At 39.2% G+C, this 27,115-nt stretch overlaps 1 protein-coding gene across 4 annotated transcripts; it reads left to right on the forward strand.

The window, feature by feature from the left end:
- The first annotated feature begins 540 nt into the window (after positions 1-540).
- On the forward strand, positions 541-26,198 carry arpp21 (cAMP-regulated phosphoprotein, 21). Of its 4 annotated transcripts, none has more exons than XM_062047298.1 (20): positions 541-704; positions 7,955-8,108; positions 8,188-8,332; positions 8,402-8,434; positions 8,506-8,565; positions 8,629-8,713; positions 12,437-12,575; positions 12,735-12,872; positions 12,940-13,039; positions 16,038-16,136; positions 16,226-16,263; positions 16,408-16,464; positions 21,898-22,082; positions 22,143-22,274; positions 22,336-22,424; positions 22,484-22,528; positions 22,613-22,756; positions 25,235-25,319; positions 25,549-25,640; positions 25,707-26,198. In XM_062047298.1, exons 3-20 carry the CDS (start codon positions 8,195-8,197, stop codon positions 25,824-25,826), a joined length of 1,779 nt encoding a protein of 592 aa, XP_061903282.1. In that variant the 5' UTR covers positions 541-704; positions 7,955-8,108; positions 8,188-8,194; the 3' UTR covers positions 25,827-26,198. The 4 variants fall into 4 exon arrangements, with proteins under 4 accessions (XP_061903282.1, XP_061903286.1, XP_061903285.1 ...); XM_062047302.1 differs by having other exon boundaries at positions 22,616-22,756; XM_062047301.1 differs by having other exon boundaries at positions 22,146-22,274.
- Positions 26,199-27,115: the final 917 nt, after the last annotated feature.

A 27,115-nucleotide genomic window follows, 5' to 3' on the forward strand; every position in this document is an offset into this window, starting at 1 on the left:
TGTCTTATATACTAGCTGGTCTTATACATGTATTATATGTGTGCTAACATGTCTTATATATGTATTACATGCATGCTAGCATGTCTTATATATGTATTACATGCATGCTAGCATGTCTTATATATGTATTACATGTATGCTAACATGTCTTATATACTAGCAAGTCTTATACATGTATTATATGTGTGCTAACATGTCTTATATATGTATTACATGTATTCTAACATGTCTTATATATGTATTACATGTATACTAACATGTCTTATATATGTATTATATGTATGTTAACATGTCTTATATACTAGCAGGTCTTATACATGTATGATATGTGTGCTAACATACGACAAAGGGCAACTAAACCCTTCCAGGCTGACAAGTTGCCCCCAACCTCTTTTCATCATGAAAAGAAAAAGAGGTTTGTAAAAGTACATCATGTCTGCATAGTGTGTACGTCCAGCTGACATGTACTGCATGGTTCCCGTCATGAGTGTGCACATTTCTGGCGTGTTGTTGTTGTTGTTGTTGTGTTACAGGAAGTGGGCGTGGCCAGGTGAGCGCGCTCCTCGTGCCGGGGGGTGGACCCCGCCCCCTTTCCCCCCGCCCCTCCCCTCCTGGAGCAAAAGGCGGAGGAGGAGCAGCGACCGCCTCACAATCATCCCGCAGCGCGCATCTTCACGTCGGCAGCAGACCTCCAGCACCTGCCGGTAAGACACACACACACACACTCCAGCAAGCATCTCTCCCAACACCGCCTCTTGGGACGAACTCACGGTTGTTGTTGTTGTTGTTGTTTTTTAACAGAGAATCGTTTATTTTCTTCCAACGAAGCTCGCAGTTGTTAGCTAACTTAGCACCGGAAGTCCGGAGAGCAAACGCGTATTAACGCCATTATTTCACCCCCTTTTTTTCCTATTTATTGTCATCCGTTTATTGTACCGTTCGGTCGGCGTGTGTTTAACAACCGGACCGTGCGTTGACAGCCGGTTGAAGCCCCGCAGCAGCAGGTCCCCCCCCCCCTCCTCCTCCTCCTACGCGCCCCGCCGCCTCCGTGTAAAAATAGCCGGCGTTGTCAAGCCGGGCCCGGGTCAACAGTAACGCGACACACCGGTCGTCCGGTCCAGGGAAAAGTGGAGCGTCTGGGTGGTTTAATTCATGCGCGTTGAGCGTGACACCTGCTTTTTGTAACTTTGCGCCCGACGTGAGACCACCACAGATGTGTCACGACCACGACCGGACGGAGCAAGGTGGCTTTTTTTTTTTTTTTTTTAAAAACCACCAGGCTGCAGAAGGATGCAATGCGGGCAGGTTCCCCCCCCCCCTGACGCAGCTGTCACTCGCCACAAGCTGCACAGGTGCGCTCACAACTATTTCCACTTTCTCTTTGCTCAAGTTCAAGTGCGAGATGTTGCACCCGACATGGAGATTCCATCACGGGCTGACCAGAACACACAAACCACCTCCACTGATGTCTTTGTTGCGCTGAAGGTGCGCAGGTTCTGGACTGGGGAGGAGGAGGGTGAGGGGGGAGGCGCCTGTGTCCGTGTTGCTGGCGGCGCAAGAAAGGCGTCCTGGTGAGGAAGCGGCTCCAAGGCGGCAGATGGATGATGATGATGATGATGATGATGATGATGATGCCGCCGAAGCTGGCGCTCCTCGCCTGCCGCCGCCATCCGTCACGCGCTAATGATGGTGTCACACCTCCTCCCCGGGCGACTTATGCAGCTCCAAGATGGGGCCGGAGTCGAACCCCCCACCACTACTTCCGCCCTGTCGCCTTCTTGCTTCACCACTATAACCCTGAAGAGCCTCATCCTCTGCGTGCATCTCACCTTCCTTTACATACCATGTGCAACATGGTAGTACTTAATACTGCATACGTCCTCATACTACTTTACATACCATGTGCAATGTTGTAGTACTTAATACTGCATCCATCCTCATACTACTTGACATACCATGTGCAATGTTGTAGTACTTAATACTGCATACGTCCTCATACTACTTTACATACCATGTGCAATGTTGTAGTACTTAATACTGCATCCATCCTCATACTACTTGACATACCATGTGCAACATTGTAGTACTTAATACTGCATCCATCCTCATACTACTTTACATACCATGTGCAATGTTGTAGTACTTAATACTGCATCCATCCTCACTACTTTACATACCATGTGCAATTGTGTATGTAGTACTTAATACTGCACCCATCTTTGTACTACTTAACATACCATGTGCAACATTGTAGTAGTTAATACTGCATCCATCTTCATACTACTTAACATACTATGTGCAACATTGTAGTAGTTAATACTGCATCCAGCCTCATACTACTTGACATACCATGTGCAACATTGTAGTACTTAATACTGCATCCAGCCTCATACTACTTTACATACCATGTGCAATATTGTAGTACTTAATACTGCATCCACCCTCATACTACTTTACTTACCATGTGCAACATTGTAGTACTTAATACTGCAGCCATACTCATACTAATTTGCATACAATGTACAATGTTGTAGTACCTTCATCATCCTCATACTACTTTACATACCATGCAGCACGATGTAATACTTAATACTGCATCCATCCTCATACTACTTTACATACCATGTGCAACATTGTATGTAGTACTTAATACTGCATTCATCTTCATACTACTTAACATACCATGTGCAACATTGTAGTACTTAATACTGCGGCCATCCTCATACTAATTTACATACAATGTGCAATGTTGTAGTACTTGATACTGCACCATACTCATACTACTTTACATACCATGCAGTATGTTGTAATGCTTAATACTGCATCCATCTTCATACTACTTAACATACCATGTGCAACATTGTAGTAGTTAATACTGCATCCATCCTCATACTACTTGACATACCATGTGCAACATTGTAGTACTTAATACTGCCTCCACCCTCATACTACTTGACATACCATGTGCAACATTGTAGTACTTAATACTGCATGCATCCTCATACTACTTTACTTACCATGTGCAACATTGTAGTACTTAATTCTGCGGACATCCTTATTCTAATTTACATACAATGTGCAATGTTGTAGTACCTGCATCATCCTCATACTACTTTACATACCATGCAGCACGATGTAATACGTAATACTGCATCCATCCTCATACTACTTTACATACCATGTGCAACATTGTAGTAATTAATACTGCATCCATCCTCATAGTACTTAACATACCATGTGCAACATTGTAGTACTTAATACTGCATCTATCCTCATATTACTTTACTTACCATGTGCAACACTAGTACTTAATACTGCGGCCATCCTCATACTACTTGACATACCATGTGCAACATTGTAGTACTTAATACTGCATCCATCATCATACTACTTTACATACCATGTGCAATGTTGTAGTACTTAATACTGCGGCCATCCTCATACTACTTGACATACCATGTGCAACATTGTAGTACTTAATACTGCATCCATCATCATACTACTTTACATACCATGTGCAATGTTGTAGTACTTAATGCTGCATCCATCCTCATACTACTTTACTTACCATGTGCAACATTGTAGTACTTAATACTGCGGCCATACTCATACTAATTTACACACAATGTGCAATGTTGTAGTACCTGCATCATCCTCATACTACTTTACATACCATGCAGCACGATGTAATACTTAATACTGCATCCATCCTCATACTACTTTACATACCATGTGCAACATTGTAGTACTTAATACTGCATCATCCTCATACTACTTTACATACCATGCGCCATGTTGTAATACTTAATACTGCATCCATCCTCATACTACTTTACATACCATGTGCAACATTGTATGTAGTACTTAATACTGCATCCATCTTCATACTACTTTACATACCATGTGCAATGTTGTAGTACTTAATACTGCATCCATCCTCATACTACTTTACAGACCATGTGCAACGTTGTGTGTAGTGCTTAATACTGCATCCATCTTCATACTCCTTAACATACCAGGTGCAATGTTGTAGTACTTAATACTGCATCCATCCTCATACGACTTTACATACTTTTTTCAGTGTTGTAGTACTTAATACTGCATCCAGCCCTCCTCATACTACTTAACATACCATGTGCAACATTCTAGTACTGCATTCATCCCTCCTCATACTACTTAACATACCATGTGCAACATTCTAGTACTGCATCCATCCTCATACTACTTAACATACCATGTGCAACATTCTAGTACTACATCCATCCATCCTCATACTACTTAACATACCATGTACAACATTCTAGTACTATATCCATTCCTCCTCATACTACTTAACATACTAAGTGCAGCATTCTAGTACTGCATCCATCCATTCTCATACTACTTTGCATAAAATGTGCAATTTTCTAGGACTGCAAGAACGACCGCAGCGTTGTTGTACTTTGGATTCTAATCAGAACACTCACTATTTCTCTGCTGTGTCAATTCTTCTTCTTCTGTAGAAAAGCGACAGCTAACGCCGTCTTAAATGAGCACACGCGCACACACACACACACACACACACACACACACACACACACACACACACACACACCCACCGGGTGTTGAACCAGAACGTTTGGGGACTCTGCATCCTCGCAGCTCATTATCGCGTTTCAGGTGCGGCGGGACTAAACGTCCCCCGGAGCTACGTCTTTTAACGGAATGCGGCGGCGGCCCTTTTGCATCTCCCCCTTGCACGGGTGCATGTGTGCGTCTTCAGCCTCGCCAACCGCTGGGATCAGAGAGCGGTCTCGGTATTCCGGGAATATTTTACACTGGCGTATCGGATGATGCTCGGCACAGCTGCTGCTTCTAAGAAAAGCTCCCGGACACGTTCAAACACAGACACACACACACATATATATACATATATATATATATGTATATGTATTATATATTAAGGCTGTGAATCTTTTGGGAACCACACAATTCAATGCGATTCTTGAGGATAACGATAACAAAACAATTCTTGATTCAAAATAAATACTTTTTTAATAACATTGATTGCCAGTTCTATGATTGATTACATTCCTCCACAAAATAGATAAACGGCTCTGATAAATGTTTATATTACTTAAAAGAAAACTGGTTTTGTTTAACAAAATGCGACCCCAAAATGTAATAAAGTCAAACAGAAATAAGGCAATCCAACACTTTTTTTTTCTTTTTTTTTTTTTTTTGTCCTGTCCAGCTTCTCAGGCAAATCATATAGTACAGGGGTGTCCAAACTTTTTCCACTGAGGGCCGTACACGGAAAAATTTAAGCATGCGGGGGCCATTTTGATATTTTTCATTTTCAAACCTTAACAAAATATATGATTTTTTTTTTTTAAACCTTTAGGGCTCCCGGGGACCATAAGGGGTCTCAGTCATTAAAATGAAAAAAATAAGTCAAATTATTATTGTTTTTTATTTAACGCTTACAGTAAATCTCTATATCAACTTCAGGTTGATATAAAGTAAAAAAAAAAAAAGGTTTTATGCCTTTTCTGTCAAAGACAACTTTGTTTTTTATAGTAAAACTGAAATATGCAGTATTTAGTAATTAGAGCCTTAAAAGATCAATAATGCAGGACACCATTGATTTTAATTATTTAATATTTTTGAGTAATCACAGTGAAATGTTAAATAAAATCCTACTAAATGTATTTGGGATCCAAAAGGTCCCCCACTCATAAAGTGATACATTTTTATTAGTTTTTTTTTTACTTTTAACACTTAAATTACGAGATCAACTTCAGATATATCTGTCGATTTTACGTTTGAACTATTATTTTGTTTGTATTATGCTCTTTTGTCAAATAAAACTTTGTTTTTTATGGCAACCACAAAATATATGCAATATTTTTATTATTCCACATAAAACATTTTAAAGTGATATTTTTTAAGTAATAATTCATTATAACATAGATTTTTAGTCTTTTTTTTTTTTTTAGCAATGGCAAAAAAAAAGAAAAATAAACAAAGACAAAAGAAAAAAAACAGCCTGCATGGCAGCTTTGTGTCAACGTTGCAACTTTTTCTTGTTAGATTTCATCTCATTCTACTTTTTTTAAATGTTTTTTTTTTAATTTTTGCAATATTATCAATTTTGCAATTTTTGCAGAATGTGTGGCGGGCCGGTAAACAATTAGCTGCGGGCCGCAAATGGCCCCCAGGCCGCACTTTGGACTCCCCTGATATAGTAGATGTAGATGCCCATATCGGCTGTTCAGATTTACTTTACAAAAGTGCCTTATTTGTATTTGACTTTATTAAATGTATTTATATTATCATTTGGTGCAGCCGGGCCGGAGCAGGAGGGGATAGAAAGAGGAAAAAAGGAAGACAGAGGGGAAAATTGTGGGGACAAGAGGGGGATTAGACAGAGAGACAAAAACAACTACAGCAAACACAACAATAGAGCAACATCAGCAAATACGATATGTACAAATATGATTTTTTTTCTAAAGTAAATCTGTACAGCAGATATGATCATCCACATCAACAATATCATTTGACTGAGTGGCTGGACAGGACAGATTGAAAAAAAAAAAAAAAAAAATCTAAGATTTTTTTTAGTTGATTAAGAATCGTTACTAACAAAAATCACGATTCAATTCAAAATAGATATATTTTTTACACCCTTAATATATTTACATACACTACCGTTCAAAAGTTTGGGGTCACATTGAAATGTCCTTATTTTTGAAGGAAAAGCACTGTACTTTTCAATGAAGATAACTTTAAACTAGTCTTAAATTTAAAGAAATACACTCTATACATTGCTAATGTGGTAAATGACTATTCTAGCTGCAAATGTCTGGTTTTTGGTGCAATATCTACATAGGTGTATAGAGGCCCATTTCCAGCAACTATCACTCCAGTGTTCTAATGGTACAATGTGTTTGCTCATTGGCTCAGAAGGCTAATTGATGATTAGAAAACCCTTGTGCAATCATGTTCACACATCTGAAAACAGTTTAGCTCGTTACAGAAGCTACAAAACTGACCTTCCTTTGAGCAGATTGAGTTTCTGGAGCATCACATTTGTGGTGTCAATTAAACACTCAAAATGGCCAGAAAAAGAGAACTTTCATCTGAAACTCGACAGTCTATTCTTGTTCTTAGAAATGAAGGCTATTCCACAAAATTGTTTGGGTGACCCCAAACTTTTGAACGGTAGTGTATATGTGTGTGTGTGTGTATGTGTGTACAGTGTATATATATATATATATATATATATATATATATATATATATATATATATATATATTAGGGCTGCAACAACTAATCAATTAAATTGATTATAAAAATAGTTGGCGATTAATTTAGTCATCGATTTGTTGGATCTATGCTATGCACATGCGCAGAGGCATTTTTAAAAAAATTTTTTATAAACCTTTATTTATAAACTGCAACATGTACAAACAGCTGAGAAACAATAATCAAAATAAGTATGGTGCCAGTATGCTGTTTTTTTCCCAATAAAATACTGGAAAGGATATAAATGTAGTTTGTCTCTTTTATCCGATTATTAATCGATCAATCGAAGTAATAATCGACAGATTATTCGATTATCAAATGAACCGTTAGTTGCAGCCCTAGAATATATATATATATACAAATATACATATCTATGTATGTAAATACACAAGCCGCACATGCTGATAGGTCTACGGAGACACACACACACTAACTGTAACAGGCTTTAAGTAGCAATTAGCTGTCAGGCCAGGAGGGCGTTTGGAAAGCTTGTACGGAGGACACACACACACACACACACACACACACACACACTTAAGCTTTGCGACTCCATGTCATCCCCAGCAGCTATGCCTTTGTGCTGCAGCAGCTGTTGTGTAGGAGTGTGTGTGTGTCTGTGTGTTTGATGTAAAATAACAAACCAATAACAATTTTTTTTTCTCTTCAGGCATTTTTTTCCCCACCCAGAGAGCGCCAAAGCAACGTGAGGACGAGTAGCGAGGCGAAAGAGGATAATTGCGTTTCTGGCTGCCCCGTGGGAACATGGGATATATGACCTCATCATCCACCTGCGAGGCTCTCCACTGAACAACTCCACATAGGTATGTGCACACACACACACACGCGCACACACAAGTGCAACAATAAAAAAGCCAAACTGAGGCTCCGCGTGCGGCGCAGACGTACGATGGACGCAGCGGTCGAGGTCGACGACGCCCGCCACGTGCCGTCGTGTGATGTCATCAGCCGCTCCACACCTCCTCCTTTTGTGCGCCCCCTCTGCAGCACTCCCAAACAAGACGATGGCAGCAATCCGGAGCTGCAGGTACGCCCCGTGTAGCGCATGAATAATGTACCACACATGAATATCATATTCATATATTGTCGCTCGCAGACACTTTGCAACCCGCCAAAGAAAAAAGCCAAGGTAAGCGCCAACAATCCCGCTTCACGTGACTCGGCAGCCGGATAAAAACGTTTTTGTTCGCTGTTGTCCAGGCCAGGGGCAAGCTCGTGCGCAGTATGGCCGTGTGCGAGGAGTCGAAGGAAGAGCAGCAGGTAACGCCTCCGCATTTCTTCCTCCTCGCCACGCCGCTCATCACTTCCTCCTTCCCCTCGCAGACCACTCGCATCACCTCGCCCACCTGCAACCAGGACCACTCCGCTCCCTCCAAGGAAGAGGAGCAGCAGGAAAAACTCTCCAAAGGTGCGTCTCACAGAGGAGTAGAAATGGCCAACGAGTCGGGTCTTTTGAACAGATCTTTCGCGAGAACCGATTCGCAGTTGCCAGCCATTTCGTTTGAGAGACATTTTTTATGAACATACAGATACACCCGACTGGCAACTGGTAATTGATACTGTTACATTTTTTTATTCACATTTCTATTATGTCCTCGTTTTTTATTTAACAGAACATAAATAAAAATGATAGCCAATATTTCAGAATAATTCCCACAAATTAAGTAATATTTGTGTAAATTGTAATCATTCTGTTCCACATCTTCTAAGCTTCCCAGCAGGCACAAGACATTGATTATACTAACATGTCCTTTAAAATGGACTTTTATTCATTTTCATTTATTTCAGGCAATGACATAAAAAAGTACAAAGTTGACAACACATAATAATATAAATTAATATAGTGCAAAAGGTAATGTATAGTATGTAATTCATGATTGTCCAGTTTTTGCCTGAAAGGGAGTGGGAAGAAGATCATTTATTTAATCCCACCCCCAGTTCTCCATTCAGTGACTATTCACATGAGTTTCACTCTTACTTTGTTCAAGGATTATAATACAGATGGTGTATCATAGTGGCATTACCACAGGTAACAATAATTTTTACACTGTAATAATAATTTGTATCAACAATGTAGGAATAATGAATATACCAACAATGGTAATAGACAACATAGCAATAATGGCAAGGAAACATTGAGCACATGTATAATGCATATAATGCATATGTTCCTTGACTGCACTTAAATGTAGAGTATATGTAGAATATATTTATATTATATACACTACCGTTCAAAAGTTTGGGGTCACATTGAAATGTCCTTATTTTTGAAGGAAAAGCACTGTACTTTTCAATGAAGATAACTTTAAACTAGTCTTAACTTTAAAGAAATACACTCTATACATTGCTAATGTGGTAAATGACTATTCTAGCTGCTAATGTCTGGTTTTTGGTGCAATATCTACATAGGTGTATAGAGGCCCATTTCCAGAAACTATCACTCCAGTGTTCTAATGGTTCAATGTGTTTGCTCATTGGCTCAGAAGACTAATTGATGATTAGAAAACCCTTGTGCAATCATGTTCACACATCTGAAAACAGTTTAGCTTGTTACAGAAGCGACAAAACTGACCTTCCTTTGAGCAGATTGAGTTTCTGGAGCATCACATTTGTGGGGTCAATTAAACGCTCAAAATGGCCAGAAAAAGAGAACTTTCATCTGAAACTCGACAGTCTATTCTTGTTCTTAGAAATGAAGGCTATTCCACAAAATTGTTTGGGTGACCCCAAACTTTTGAACGGTAGTGTATATAATATATTATATATATTATTTATTATTATTACTGTCTATTGTGAGCGAACTGTGGTGCTGAATTTCCCCCAGGGACTAATAAAGTACTTTCTATTCTATCTATTCTATTCTATGTTAACACTTTGAGACAGAGTATAGCAGCAGGTCAATTTAAAGACCCTCATCTCTATATTTGAACCAGACCCCATGTTTGTATAATAGTTTAAATCGATTAAACAAGGTTGCAAAATAGTTGTATTTATAATTTGAGACAACGTTGGTGTTTAACATTAGAACGTTGTCGGTTGGCAAATGACCAAATTTCAAAGGTCAAATCAACGTCACAACCTGACATTGAATAAACGTTGTCAAAAAGCATGTTGTTTCAACGTTGTGTTTGTGTTGTAGAATAGTGGTTGGGAAATGACCAAAATTCAATGGTCAGAACCCAACGTTGATTAAACGTCGTCAAAAAGGCATCTTGTTTCAACGTTTGAGTTGCTCAACGTCAGGACCTCATTGTTTCAATGTCTTGTGCCTGCTGGGTTATAACTGTTTTCAGTAATTGTTTACGTGGAAAAATAATCATTTAAACAAAAAAAATATAAGTCATGTTTTTTGAACGGCTCTTTGAAGTGAACCACGACAACCGACTCACAGTTGCGAGCCATTCGTTTGAGAGTCGTTTTTTTATACACGGGCATCACCCGACTAGTCAAAGAAAACATAGCAGCATTTGGAGTCCCTTTTTTATTATTTTTACTAGTATTTATATATTTTTTTAAATTAAATTGTAGCCACGTTTCTGGTTCATTGTTCTGATAGTAAAGTAGTTAAAGTAGGGTAATACCATACAGTTTTTTTCCTCATATTTTCACACTTTTATTTAGAGTTTTTAAAAACATTTTATTCTTACTTATTATTTGTGTATGTTTTCCTGTAATGCTAAAATGCTCTCGTGCTACTTTTAAAAAATCAGAATAATGTCCCAGTCAAAGCATGTGGATGTGGCACCACCTTAAGGAATGAAAACCAAAGTAAAAAAATATAGCCAATATTTCAAAACAATTCCCACCAATAAAGTAATATTTGTATACATTAACTGATTCTGTTGCACATCTTCTAATCTTATAACTGAAAAAAAACAGCCAAACAAAAAAAAAATACAATAACGAGACAAGGTTTTTGAACGGCTCTTTCAAGTGAACGATGAGAACCGACTCACAGTTTCAAGCCATTCGTTTGAGAGGAGTTTTTTATGCACATTCAGATGCAGCGTCACCCGACTCGTCAAGGAAAACATGGCAGCATTTGGATTCCCTTTTTAAAATTATTTTTACTTGTAATTATTTGTATTTATTTATTTTTATCCCATTTTCTGTATTGATACTTGTTACATACATTTTACTCTTACTTATTATTTGAGCATTTTTTCCTGTATTGTTATAATGCTCTTGTGCTACGTAGTTTTTAATGTAAGGGAAAATTAACAGTCAAAGCATGTGGAATGTGGATGTGGCACCACCTCAAGGAATGGAAACAAAACAATAATAACAATTATAGCCAATATTTTGGAATAATTCACACCAAAAGTAATATTTGTGTAAATGTAAAAGATAATGTTACACATCTTCTAATCTTATAAGGATTAGATTAAGGAGTTAAACAAACAAAAAACTATTACTACGAGACGGGTCTTTTGAATGGCTTTTTCGATGAGGAACTGATTCGCAGTTGCCAGCCTTTTTTATGCACACGCATTGTTTGTTAATTTATTGATTTGTATACTTTTTTCTGTTTTTATGTTCTGATATGTAAAGTAGTTCAAGCGTACACACACTGGGTAGGCTAATACGGTCCATTTTTTTTATTCACATGTTTATTATGTCTTCCTTTTATTTATACTTTCTGTATCTATCGATACATTTCATTCTTACTTAATATTTGTATATTTATTTTTTTGTATTGTTAGAATGCTACACATTTTTGTAGGTGAGGAATGCTCTAAATAATGATGTCGCATCCAACGGATGTGGATGTGACACCACTTTAAGGAATGAAAACAAAACCAAAACACAATTATAGCCAATATTTAAAAATAATTGCAATTCCAATAAAGTTATATTTTTGTAAATTTTAATTCTCCAGTATCACATCTTCCTGTATCATAACAGCTACTGATTGTTTCCGTGATTGAAAAAAACAGTTAAACAAAAAAAAAGGGACTATAATAACGAGTCGAGTCTTTTGAACGGCTCTGTGAAAGTTACGGCTCCTCCTGATCCGGCTCCCTTCTAAGAGCCAGCTAGGATGTAATGAATGTCATCAATTGTCACTTCCATCTCCCGAGGCCTTGGCTTATTGCGCTCTTATATTTTTCAAACGCTCTGTCGCTCGTAGACTGCAGCGTGGAGTACACCGACTCGACGGGCATCGACCTGCAGCTGTTCATCAGGGACACGCTGAACCGGAACCCCAGGGACCGCATGATGCTGCTCAAGCTGGAGCAGGACATGATCGACTTCATCACCGGCGAGAGGTGTGTGTGGGTGTGTGTGTGTGTGTGTGTGTGTGTGTGTGTGTTCGTGTTCCAAGAACTCTACCTGCTAAATCCTATCAAAGATGAAATAGGCTCACTTGTGTTTTCCATGAAGAATGTGAGGATGACTTGATTGACACTTCCACTTCCTCCCTGCAGCCCCTTTAAGAAGTTCCCTCACATGTCGTCCTACCACCGCATGCTGGTCCACAGGGTGGCGGCCTACTTTGGCATGGAGCACAACGTGGACCAGACGGGCAAGTCTGTCATCATCAACCGCACCAGCAGCACTCGCATGTAAGAAGCGCACACCACGCAAAAATGGCATTTTTTCCACGCCGTGAAAACACTTTTTCTTTTTCAGACCCGAGCAGCGTTTCCTGGACCAGGTGCACGAGGACAAGGCCTCGGAGATCCAGCACTGGAAAAGCATTTTAAAGCGGGACAACAGCTCAGACGAACAGGTTTGTGCTTTTAACGTATTTTCCGGACTACAGAGCGCACCGGGAGATAAGCCGCACCTACTAAATTTGAAAAAAAAAAATTTTTCCCCATATATTAGCCCAGGGGTGTCCGAACTTTTTGACTTGGCTTAAAAAATGTGGCCTGGGGCAGAAAGCCGACTATATGCAAAGTAACTACAGTTTATGCATATATTGTATATACTGTGTATATATATATATATATATATATATATATATATATATATATATATATATATAGAATAGAATAGAGAGAATAGAGTTTTTATTTGTCATTATTACAGTGAACAGGGTCAAAGAACAACGAAATTGGAGCATATCCCATAAGGTACATACACAATAATTTAGTAATATAAATAGTAAAAAAAAAAGGATTAAAAAAAGAAGATATGTATCTATATATATGTATATATCCACACACATGCATATATCCATACATATGCATATATATACATACATATAAATACTGTATATGTACCTATATATATGTATATATCCACACACATGCATATATCCATACAAATACATATATATACATATATATGATTACATATTATTGTAATAGTATAATTTATATATAATTCTAATTATTATAAATTGGGTATTCCCAGCAAGCACAAGACATTGAAACAACGTTGAGAACTTGTTGAATTAGGTCCTGACGTTGAGCAACTCAAACCTAACGTTGGAACAACATGCTTTTTGACGACGTGTAATCAATGTTGGGCTCTGACGTTGATTTGACCATTGAATTTTGGTCATTTCCCGACATATATTCTACAACACAAATACAACGTTGAAACAACATGCTTTTTTGACAACGTTTATTCAATGTCAGGTTGTGACGTTGATTTGACCTTTGAATTTTGGTCATTTCCCACCCAACAACGTGGATCCACCGTTGTCTCAATTTACAAAAACAACAGTTTTTTCAGTTTAAAAAAAAGCATATACCGTAATTTCCGGACTATAAGCCGCTACTTTTTCCCCTCGTTCTGGTCCCTGCGGCTTATACAAGGGTGCGGCTTATTTACGGCCTGTTCTTCTCGGACACCGACGAAGAGGATTTCGGTGGTTTTAGTACACAGGAGGAAGACGATGACACAATGATTAAAGACTGACTTTTCATATACCGGTAGGCTGGTTATTTCGATAACGTACAGGTGAGCACTTTGTATTACTTTGCACCGTTGTATTATTTGTACTCTGCACGAATGCTGTTCGCCATGTCAAAGATGTGAAAGTTTGATTGAATGATTGAAAGATTTATAGTTAATAAATGGGACGCTTTGCGTTCCCAAACAGTCATCTCTGTCCCGACAATCCCCTCCGTGGTAGCAAGAACTCCTATATACTATGGTAATTACACATCAAAACCCTGCGGCTTATAGTCGGGTGCGGCTTATATATGGAGCAATCTGTATTTTTCCCTAAATTTAGCTGGTGCGGCTTATAGTCAGGTGCGGCTTATAGTCCGGAAATTACGGTATGTATAATCAACGTTGTATCAATGTCTTGTGCCTGCTTGGTTAAGAGTGTTAAAATTCAACCCCTACCTTTTTTACTTCTGTGACTACTTTTGCAATCAGTCAGAAATATCAAGCAGCTAAAATACGCCAAACATGGATAAGTGTGGAGAGAGTGTTTTGCATTTTTCCTATCATCCCATGTAATGGATTTAAATAGGTGTAGTTTTGAGTTTTTATGCTGGTTGGACGTTTTTTAGAACATACACAAAGTTCAATGAGCAGTTTGTGTTATGTGTGACCATGTGTGCTAAATTTTTGTGCTGGTTGAATTTTTTTTTCTGCACCATGACTAGGGAAGGTTGATTGGATTAGGTCATAGAGGTAAAGGCTGATGTGCAATTGCCACTGACTTGAGTCACTTTTGTTGGCCACCACATGGTGACAAAATGGTATTTATCAGACCGCTGACTATTTGTATATTATATGAAAGCGCCCAAATTGCTTATTGGACTTGTGCCGTCTCGCGGGCCAAATTGAAGACGCCGGTGGGCCACATTTGGATGTAGTTTGGACACCACCGGTATTAGCCACACTTCACTATAAGCCGCAGATATATACGTTGTGAAAGTAGTTATTTACACAGAAATATTTTGTAAATGTTGTTTTGTATACCTTAATTTGTTTCCAAACTGTGTCTGTAACACGGCAGTAAAACGGCTTACCAAACAAAACAGAAGTCATCGTCATGGACCCACTATCTGCGGAAGCTAGCTCTCCAATCAGCTAAACAGACTCAATAACTCCACGGTGACATTTTGCTGAATTTAGGAAAGTAAAACAATAAAAAAAATAATGCCATCGTAAGTTAAAAATACCAACGCAGACACTATTAAACGTGTTGGCATATTAGCTAATGCTAACGACACTAGCTTCATTATATTACGATAGCATGTACAAATATAATTGAGCTGGCGACTTGTCCAGGGTGTACCCCGCCTTTCGCCCGAATGCAGCTGAGATAGGCTCCAGCACCCTCCGCGACCCCAAAAGGGACAAGCGGTAGAAAATGGATGGATGTACAAATGCATAAAAAACTCCTACAGACATCACACATGGGAGGGTTTAGCAAGTATGAGTTGTTTTAGTTATATTGTAAAACTTACAAACGTTGCTTGGAGTGATGAATGAAGAATCCATACGAGTAGAACCGCTATGGATGGCTAGAAACACTTGTACTTCCGGTTGAAAGCACTAAATGGAAGGACACTGCAGCACCTGCAATGAGCGCCAAGGCACAAACAATAAAACACCTTGTTTTTTGTTTAAAAAAAATTTGTATTATGGCCGTCAGCGGAGAAAAATCTGTAAATTAGCCGCACCTTTTAGTAAACCACAGGATTCAAAGCGTAGGAAAAAAAGTAGCGGCTTACAGTCCGGAATTTACAGTATTTTGTAAAGCCGAGCTGCACAGCTGTATGGAACGCTGAGCGACGGGTTTTGTTGCTCCTCAGCAGACGCGGCGCTACGCCTCACGCGAGAAGCACAGCAAGTCTGTGGAAGAGAGGGAGGAGGAGTACCAAAGAGCGCGGGACCGAATCTTCAGCCAAGAGGTGACGCACCACCACATCCTTTCAGGTGACTCCATCATTTCTTCACAGCTCTCATGTTTCTTTCTTTTTTCGTTTCTCCTTAAATGCAGCCGCCTTGCACGCAAGAGGGCGGCCATGCGGAAAACAGGTAATCTCACCCGCTGTGTCTCCATGTCCTTTCCCTCGCGAGAAGAAGACCTTCATAAACGTGTGTGTGTGTGTGTGTGTGTGTGTGTGTGTGTGTGTGTGTGTGTGTGTGTGTGTGTGTGTGTGTGTGTGTGTGTGTGTGTAGGACTGCGGAGGAGTGCAACCCCTACGCTGAGACCCAGAGGAAAAGGCAGCTCTTCAGGTGCAACATTTATCATTTTCATTTGCATGCGACACTTTACAGTAGACAAGGACAAACAGTCGCTGTGCACACTAATGATGCAACATTTTTACTCCAATTTTTAGTGATGTCCGATATTATCGGCCGATCAATGCTTTAAAACAGTGGTGTCAAACGTATGGCCCGAGGGCCGGATCAGGCCCGCGAACAGGTTTTATCCGGCCCGCGGGATGAGTTTGCCAAGTATAAAAATGTACCTGAAATTTTTGAATGAAAGAAACAGCTGTTCTAAATGTGTCCACTGGATGTCGCAATAGCAATTCTTTGTATCTTTCTAGATGATGCTACATATGTACAAAATAAACCACATGATGTCAGTACATCAGTCGAGAAAAATGAGCAAACTACATAAATAACATCCTGTAATTTGATTTTGATATACATTTTTTATCTTGATAAATTGAAAATTAACACCAATTAGTTGACTGATGAACATTATCACATCATTTATTCAGAAATTATAAATAACGACAAATAAGGATAGAATACTATTAACCACAATATGTAAGTATAAAAAAAACAACAACAACATTATGATTTGTACATTTTCAGAAAGTGCTTGTTCTATTTTTAAACTAAGAAAACAATCTGAAGTTGTCTTTATTTTTAAGTTATCGTGCCGTGATTTTACCAGTCCGGCCCACTTGGGAGTAGATTTTCTCAAAGTGGCCCCCCATCTAAAATGAGTTTGACACCCCTGCTTTAAAATGTAATATCGGAAATTATCGGTATCGGTTTCAAAATTATCGATATCGGTTTCAAAAAGTAAAATGTATGACTTTTTAAAACGCCGCTGTGTACACGGACGTAGGGAGAAGTACAGAGCGCCAATAAACCTTAAAGGCACTGCCTTTGCGTGCAGGCCCAGTAACATAATATCTACGGCTTTTCACACACACACACACACAAGTGAATGCAAGGCATATTTGGTCAACAGCCATACAGGTCACACTGACGGTAGCCGTATAAACAACTTTAACACTGTTACAAATATGCACCACACTGTGAACCCACACCAAACAAGAATGACAAACACATTTCGGGAGAACATCCGCACCGTAACACAACATAAACACAACAGAACAAATACCCAGAACCCCTTGCAGCACTAACTCTTCCGGGACGCTACAATATACACTTCCCCCACACACACACCCACCTCAACCACCTCATGCTCTCTCAAGGAGAGCATGTCCCAAATTCCAAGCTGCTGTTTTGAGGCATGTTAAAAAAAAATACTGCACTTTGTGACTTCAATAATAAATATGGCAGTGCCATGTTGGCATTTTTTTTCCATAACTTGAGTTGATTTATTTTGGAAAACCTCACAACAAAATGAGGCATAATAATGTGTTAATTCCACGACTGTATATATCGGTATCGGTTGATATCGGAATCGGTAATTAAGAGTTGGACAATATCAGAATATCGGATATCGGCAAAAAAGCCATTACCGGACATCTCTACCAACTTTTATTGGAATACTAATTATTATCCGTGCACACTTTCCTATATTCACTCTTGTTACTATTGGGATTTTTTAGAAAATCTATTTCTTCTGATTGGCGAAAACAAATACAGTCATCCGTTGCAGATAATTCTATAATATTTTTTATATATTCTTCAAGTATATTCTCCAATTTTTTGCCTTAAATTAAGCATTTTATGCAAAAAAATGGCCAAATGAAGTAAAACAATCAATACTACAGTAGTATTGTTCAATAGAGGAGACCAAACCAATTAGAGCTCGCTGGTCAATATCGCGGCCACTGATTGGCTCAGCCAGCGTTACCGTATTGGAGTACATGAGTGTTAAGGTGATTAAAGGTAGGGCTGGGCAATACAAAAATATGAATATATATTGCGATAGACATGTAATCGATATCAATAAAAAAAATGCGTTCGATAAAACGTTTTTTTTTCTTCTTCGTGGGAAGCAAGGTTGGTTGCATGAACCAAGACACTCGCTCTCTGGTAACCGAGCAACGCAGGAAGTGATCACTGATCAGTGGGAGTGACAAACTAACAGCCAAACAGGTGACAGTATCAACTATCAAGTTTGGCTGTTGATTCTCTGCATGGAGTGAAAAGAGAAAGTCAAAATGAAGAAATTGTGGATAAAAGAGGAAAAGTCACCTAGACAGTATGGCACTTTTTGGGATTTTTTTCGAAGGGACCGTAGTCATACAAATGTGGTCTGTAAATGATGGAAGGCGCTTGTCACCCACCACCTTAGCTGCGCTCACCCTTTAGAGCACGGCTGTAACTTCTTGGCACTAAACTTGCAAAAAATAGTTCTTCTCAGGTTTCTCTATGTTTACATTTTCACACTATTTTCTTACACTTTATTAAACATTTCTTACATATTCACCTTCAGTTTAAGAGCTTATTAAGTGGTCAATGTGATCTTACTATTTTGTTTACATTGAGTGTTTTCCATGCTTGTGTTGACATTTCCTTTCTGCCTTGATAACTGAGGGGATTATAATCACAGGAAGGTTACATTTCAAATAAAATACATTTTTATCATCCTCCTTATTTTCCACAGGTCATATAAATATCGATAGCAACCGATCTAAAACACTTAAATCATGATACAGTTTTTTTAAGAGTGTTATTTCATGTCTAAAATGCTCTCAAATTGTTGAAAAATTTTATTTTAAAGTTTGTTCAAAGTTTTTTATGGTCCATCTATGAAAGTATTTCATTTATCACTAATGAGTTCTACTTCAAGGTAATGTCCGGAACCAATTAACAGCAAAAAACGAGGCACACAAAGCACAAAGCATAAACAGTTGGGGTGCACTAAAAAAGAAAAGGATCCATCTGAATGCCGATTCTTATTCATCCTGATTTTAAATCGATTTATAATTTTTTTAAAAATCGATAAAAAAATAACAACTGATTTATTTTTTTTTATAAGAATCAAATTTTTTTTAAAAAGACATTTTTTAACCCAACCGGAAGGAACTTTTTTTTAATCATGAAACCTGTTTAATTATAATTACTAGACCAAATAATACATTGGGAGAATCGGTTTGAATTGAGAATCGGTTTAAATAGAGAATTGTGATAAAGCGAGAATCGGTTTGAATCGAGAATCAATTTAGATCGAGAATTGTGATACATCCAGAATCGGTTTGAATCGAGAATCTTTTTGAATCTAGAATCGATTTAATTTGAGAATTGTGATGAATCGAGAATCGTGTTGAATTGAGAATATGCTTGACTGGAGAACTAATTTGAATCAAGAATCGGTTTCAACTGAGAATTGGTTTGAATTAAAAATTGTGATGATTCGAGAACCGGTCTCAATCAAGAACCGGTTCCATTTGAGAATCTGTTTGAATCAAGAATAGTTTTGAATCGAGAATTGGGATGAATCGAGAATGGGTTTGAATCGAGAACTGTTTTAAATCGAGAACTGGTTTGAATCAAGAATCGGTTTAAATCGAGAATTGTGATTAATCTAGAATCTGTTTGAATTGAGAATTGTGATGAATCGAGAATCGTGTTGAATTCAGAATATGTTTGACTCGAGAACTAATTTTAATCAAGAATCGGTTTCAACCGAGAATCTGTTTGAATTGAGAATTGTGATGAATCGAGAACCGGTCTCAATCAAGAACCGGTTTCAATTGAGAATCGGTTTGAATCAAGAATAGTTTTGAATCGAGAATTGGGATGAATCGAGAATGGGTTTCAATCGAGAACTGGTTTGAATCAAGAATCGGTTTAAATCGAGAATTGTGATTCATCTAGAATCGGTTTGAATTGAGAATTGTGATGAATCAAGAATTGGTTTCTATCGAGAGCCGGTTTCAATCGAGAATCGTGTTGAATCGAGAATATGTTTGAATCGAGAACTTGTTTGAATCAAGAATCGGTTTCAATGTACAACCTGTTTCAACCGAGAATCGGTGTGAATTGAGAATTGTGATGAATCGAGAACTGCTCTCAACCAAGAACCGGTTTCAATTGAGAATCGGTTTGAATCAAGAATCATTTTGAATCGAGAATTGGGATGAATCAAGAATGGGTTTAAATCGAGAACGGGTTTCAATCGAGAACTGGTTTGAATCAAGAATCGGTTTAAATCGAGAATTGTGATGAATCGAGAATCGGTTTGAATTGAGAATTGTGATGAATCAAGAATTGGTTTGAATCGAGAACCGGTTTCAATCGAGAATTGTGTTGAATTGAGAATTGGTTTGAATCAAGAATCGGTTTGGAGAACCGGTTTCAACCGAGAATCGGTTTGAATTGAGAATTGTGATGAATCGAGAACCGCTGTCAACCAAGAACCGGTTTCAATTGAGAATCGGCTTGAATCAAGAATTGTTTTGAATCGAGAATTGGGATGAATAGAGAACTGCTCTCAACCAAGAACCGGTTTCAATTGAGAATCGGTTTGAATCAAGAATCATTTTGAATCGAGAATTGGGATGAATCAAGAATGGGTTTAAATCGAGAACGGGTTTCAATCGAGAACTGGTTTGAATCAAGAATCGGTTTGAATCGAGAATTGTGATGAATCAAGAATCGGTTTGAATTGAGAATTGTGATGAATCAAGAATTGGTTTGAATCGAGAACCGGTTTCAATCGAGAATTGTGTTGAATTGAGAATTGGTTTGAATCAAGAATCGGTTTGGAGAACCGGTCTCAACCGAGAATCGGTTTGAATTGAGAATTGTGATGAATCGAGAACCGCTGTCAACCAAGAACCGGTTTCAATTGAGAATCGGCTTGAATCAAGAATTGTTTTGAATCGAGAATTGGGATGAATCGAGAACTGGTTTCAATCAAGAATCTGTTTGAATCAAGAAAAATTGTGATGAATCGAGAATCGGTTTGAATTGAGAATTGTGATGAATCAAGAATCGGTTTCAACCAAGAATCGGTTTGAATTGAGAATTGTGATGTTTCGAGAACCGGTCATTTTTAATCAATAATCTGTTTGAGTCGAGAATTAGGATGAATCGAGAACTGGTTTGAATCGAGAATTGTGATGAATCGAGAATTGGTTTAAAATCAAGAACTGGTTTGAATCAAGAATTGGTTTCAATCGAGAATCATGTTGAATTGAGAATTGTGATGAATCGACAACTGTATTGAATCGAGAATCGGTTTCAATCAAGAACCGGTTTCAATCGAGAATCGTGTTGAATCGAGAATCGGTTTGAATTGAGAATAAGTTTGAATTGAGAATTGTGTTGAATAGAGAATTTGTTGAATGGAGAGAGGGTTCCGAATGGAATGGTGACCCCAGGAATGGTAATGGGATGGAATGGTGAGGTGCCCATAGATTCACACGCCTACTGAACATGTTCTGTATGTGCGGCTCGCCAACATGGCCGCCTCTCCTGAGGCTAATTGTATCCTGTGCCTCTCAGGGGGAGTCGTGACAGCTCGGGCTCCAGCTGGACGGGCAGCAGCAGGCAGAGCAGCACGGAGGCGGACTGTCGCTGTAGCAACGAGCCCCGACCGTGGAGCAGCACCGACTCGGATTCGTCATACCAGTGGACAAACCCCGCCCCCAAACCCCGCCAGGCCACCAATCCCGGCTGGGACGCGCGAGGTGCGGTCACGTGTGGTCCAGGTGTCAGCATGATATGATATGTGGTGATCTTCTCTCCAGCAGGCTCCGTCTCTCTCTTCAGACTGCCCCCCACCTCCACTCCCCCCAACATGGCCGAGCCCGCCCCTAACCCCGCCTACATCCAGGAGAACGGCATCCCACCCGGGAGCATCCTCGTCAACCCTCACACTGGTACGCACGCGCACGCACCTGCGGCCGCCAGCGTCTTATCCAATGACCTTTGACCTCTCAGGCCAGCCCTTCCTCAATCCCGACGGCAGCCCCGTGGTGTACAACCCGCCCGCCGCTCCGCAGCCAATCGCGAGCCAGGCGTCGCAGCAGGTAACGCGCACGTTTAGTGTGAGACGTCGGACCCACCTCACCTCCACGTGTCCCCTCAGGTGTACTCGTCCGTCTCCTACCCCGCGCCGCAGACCTTCCCCACCGTGCGTATAGCCACTTCCTGTGTGTGTGCGTGCGCGCTCACTTCCTGCCGGCACGCTCACATCGCACGTCTCGTTGCCGCACAGCAGGTGGAGGAGCTCTCCTCGCAGTTTTCGCACGTGACCGTCGGGGAGGCCCCGCCCCTTTACCCGCCCGGACAGAGCTTCATCTGTGCAGCGCCGCCCCCTCCCCCCGCCAACCTCCACAGCTACTGCCAGCCCTCGCCGCAGGTACCTCGCCTCACCTTTTGGAAGTGGAAGTCACGCTGAGTTGTTTGTCCTACTGATGGAAATAGCGTCTGAAATTGACATCCCTCCATAGCCTTTTTTTCAGGGCCGATACGGATACCTATTATTAGTAGTCAAAGAGGCCGATAACTGATATTTGAAGTTGATATTAATTTGCAGTAAAAGCATTTATTTATACTTTTGTCAGGTATCGTCCTCCATTGTATAGAGTGGGGTGTCACTGGACAAAACCATACAATCATTCTCTTTATAGAACACAATTAAGTCAATTGTGCAAAATAACAACAGCAACAAATATGAATAAATAAATGTGGAACTAAAAAAAATGTAGAAATACAATTAATTTTTATGTCCCATTTATTTACTATTTTTTATTGATCTATTCAGGCATTTAATTATTGATTTATTGACATATTTGTCAAATATCGTCCTCCATTGTATAGAGTGGGGTGTCACTGGACAAAACCATACAATCATTCTCTTTATACAACACAATTAAGTCAATTGTGCAAAATAACAACAGCAACAAATATAAATAAATAAATGTGGAACTAAAAAAAATGTAGAAATACAATACATTTTTATGTCCCATTTATTTACTATTTTTTTATTAATCTATTCAGGCATTTAATTTTGATTTATTGACGTATTTGTCAGGTATCGTCCTCCATAGTAAAGGGAGGGGTGTCATTGGACAAAACCATACAATCATTCTCTTTAGAGAACACAATTAAATCAATTGTGCAAAATAACAACAGCAACAAGTATAAATAAATGTGGAACTAAAACATTTTTGAAATACAATACATTTTTATGTCCCATTTATTTACTATTTTTTTATTGATCTATTTAGGCATTTAATTATTGACGTATTTGTCAGGTTTCGCCCTCCATAGTAAAGGGAGGGGTGTCATTGGACAAAACAATATAATAATTCTCTTTATGGACCTAAATTAAGTCAATTGTGCAAAATAACAGCTAATAGTAGAAATAAATAAATGTGGAATTAAAAAATTTAGAAATACAATTAATTTTTATGTCCCACTTATTTACTATTTTTTATTGATCTATTCAGGCATTTAATTATTGATTTATTGACGTATTTGTCAGGTTTCGTCCTCCATAGTAAAGGGAGGGGTGTCATTGGACATAACAATATAATAATTGTCTTTATAGAACACAATTAAGTCAATTGTGCAAAATAACAACAGCAACAAATGTAAATAAATAAATGTGGAACTAAAAAAATGTAGAAATACAATAAATTTTTTGGCCCATTTATTTACTATTTTTTATTGATCTATACAGGCATTTGATTATTGATTTATTGATGTATTTGTTAGGTTTCGCCCTCCATAGTAAAGGGAGGGGTGTCATTGGACAAAACAATATAATAATTCTCTTTATGGACCTAAATTAAGTCAATTGTGCGTTATAACAGCAAAAAGTATAAATAAATAAAGGTGGAATTAAAAAATGTAGAAATACAATACATTTTTATGTCCCATTTATTTACTATTTTTTTATTGATCTATTTAGGCATTTAATTATTGATTTATTGACGTATTTGTCAGGTTTCGCCCTCCATAGTAAAGGGAGGGGTGTCACTGGACAAAACAATATAATAATTCTCTTTATGGAACTAAATTAAGTCAATTGTGCAAAATAACAGCTAAAAGTAGAAATAAATAAATGTGGAATTAAAAAATTTAGAAATACAATACATTTTTATGTCCCACTTATTTACTATTTTTTTATTGATCTATTCAGGCATTTAATTATTGATTTATTGAAGTATTTGTCAGGTATCGTCCTCCATAGTAAAGGGAGGGGTGTCATTGGACATAACAATATAATAATTGTCTTTATAGAACACAATTAAGTCAATTGTGCAAAATAATAACAGCAACAAATGTAAATAAATAAATGTGGAACTAAAAAAATTTAGAAATACAATTAATTTTTATGTCCCATTTATTTACTATTTTTTATTGATCTATTCAGGCATTTAATTATTGATTTATTGACGTATTTGTCAGGTATCGTCCTCCATTGTATAGAGCGGGGTGTCACTGGACAAAACCATACAATCATTCTCTTTATAGAACACAATTAAGTCAATTGTGCAAAATAACAACAGCAACAAATATAAATAAATAAATGTGGAACTGAAAAAATTAGAAATACAATTGATTGTTGTGTCCCATTTACCGTATTTTTCGGTAAATGGGCCTGCACAGATAGCAGGCCCATCGACATTTCTGCGGGAATTTTCTAGTTACAATCTACTTGACTAAATACTACGTGCGTGTATATGTGGTATCTGCTCATGCACTTTTGTGATAGTTGTAAATAAAAAAGGCCAAATGTGGGCGCATATAATCGCTGGCTCTAAAATGCGTCGAAAAAGAGGGGAGGCCAAGTACTCTCTGCAGTTGACAGACGTGGGTTGTCTTGTAGGTGCCTACCTTCTACTACAGCCAGTATCCTACCTCAGTGCAACATCCTGTCAAGGCCGGCTCCCCCAGCTGCAGCCAGGCGGCAGGTAACCACACACACACACACACACACACACACACACACACACACACACACACACACACGGCAGTCGAGGAGGGGGCCGTTACACTGTCAGAGATGAAGTCTAAAGGGTCTCACAGTGAACCGGTCTCTTTCCCTGCTGCTTCTTCTCGCCAGCCACCAGAAGTTTCCTTCTGGACAAAATAAATACAAATAAAAAAGTTGTGGTGGTCACGGTGTCTTGTGTGCGGCAGGTTACGCCCCCGTGGTGGGGGTGCAGCAGCCCTTGCATCCTGTGCTGGGGGGCTACACGCCGCTGGCCCCCCACCACTGTAGCATTGTCCAGGTAACCAAGAGCACGGGCACAAAAAAGCAGCCGGTGAGAATTGAGTGCTTCCTCTCCTGTCCACAGGGGGGCGTGTCCGTGTCCTTTCCACAAAGCAAGCTGGGGGAGACGGCCTACTGCTGCGTGGTGCCCCCCCACTGTGCCCACCCTGCCGGCGGACTCAGCGGCCCCGCCTGGACCGCATAGAACTGATGTGGATGAAGTGATCTCACACACACACACACACACACACACCTTTTCACGTGTCTTCCCCTCCCCCCCCACTGTGCCCACATGTTTGCACAAGCCACGCCCACATTAGCGCACTGTACCAAAGCTTCATAGCACATGAATTCATATATTTGTCAAAGCTGCTGTATTGAATGCATTATTTATACACACAAATGGAGTTTTATATTGATATTCAACCATATATATATATATATCTATATATATACATACATACACATATATATACATGTGTGTGTATATATATATATGAATAGTGATTGAACGCAAATGCACTGTGTGAAAATACAATAAACAGTCGTGGCCGTCTTGACGTGCCCACGTTTACGTATCACGCCGTTTGACTCGTTTTCGTCTGTCGGGCGACACCACCGGAGCGTTCCTCTGATTTCATTGTGACTCGCCGGCGCCCCCTGCTGCCCACAGGCCGCATCTTCATCTGCCAATATCGTCACGGTGAAGTGTGAACTCCTCCCACAGCAGGATGTGAAGATCACTGTGCAAAGCGGGGGTGTATGCTGAAAAATGAAAAGCATGCGGTGGCCATTTGGAGATTTTTCATTTTCAGAACAGGTACAAAAGTGATTTTTACACTTGGGGCTCCCATCAGTTTTTGGTGAATGTTAATAGTCCAAGAAACCCAAAAGGGTCTCAGTCATTTAAGTGTTAAAGGCCTACTGAAATGAGATTTTCTTATTTAAACGGGGATAGCAGCTCCATTCTATGTGTCATACTTGATCATTTCGCAATATTGCCATATTTTTGCTGAAAGGATTTAGTAGAGAACATCGACGATAAAGTTCGCAACTTTTGGTCGCTGATAAAAAAGCCTTGCCTGTAGCGGAAGTAGCGTGACGTCACAGGTTGGGGAGCTCCTCACATCTGCACATTGTTTACAATCATGGCCAGCAGCAGCGAGAGCGATTCGGACCGAGAAAGCGACGATTTCCCCATTCATTTGAGCGAGGATGAAAGATTTGTGGATGAGGAAAGTGAGAGTGAAGGACTAGAGGGCAGTGGAAGCGATTCAGATAGGGAAGATGCTGTGAGAGGCGGGTGGGCTCTGATATTCAGCTGGGAACAGGCCTGGCCCTAACCAATCTGGCGCCCTAGGCAAGATTTTAGGTGACCTTTTTTTTTACTTAAAGAAAGCAAATTAACATATTATATGAGAATGTTATGTTATGATTATCTTTAACCGAATCACAGCAGTGCTCAAATTAAAAAACAGCATTCCCTCTCATGTG

Source organism: Entelurus aequoreus, linkage group LG05, assembly GCF_033978785.1.
Source record: "Entelurus aequoreus isolate RoL-2023_Sb linkage group LG05, RoL_Eaeq_v1.1, whole genome shotgun sequence".
NCBI lineage: Eukaryota > Metazoa > Chordata > Actinopteri > Syngnathiformes > Syngnathidae > Entelurus > Entelurus aequoreus.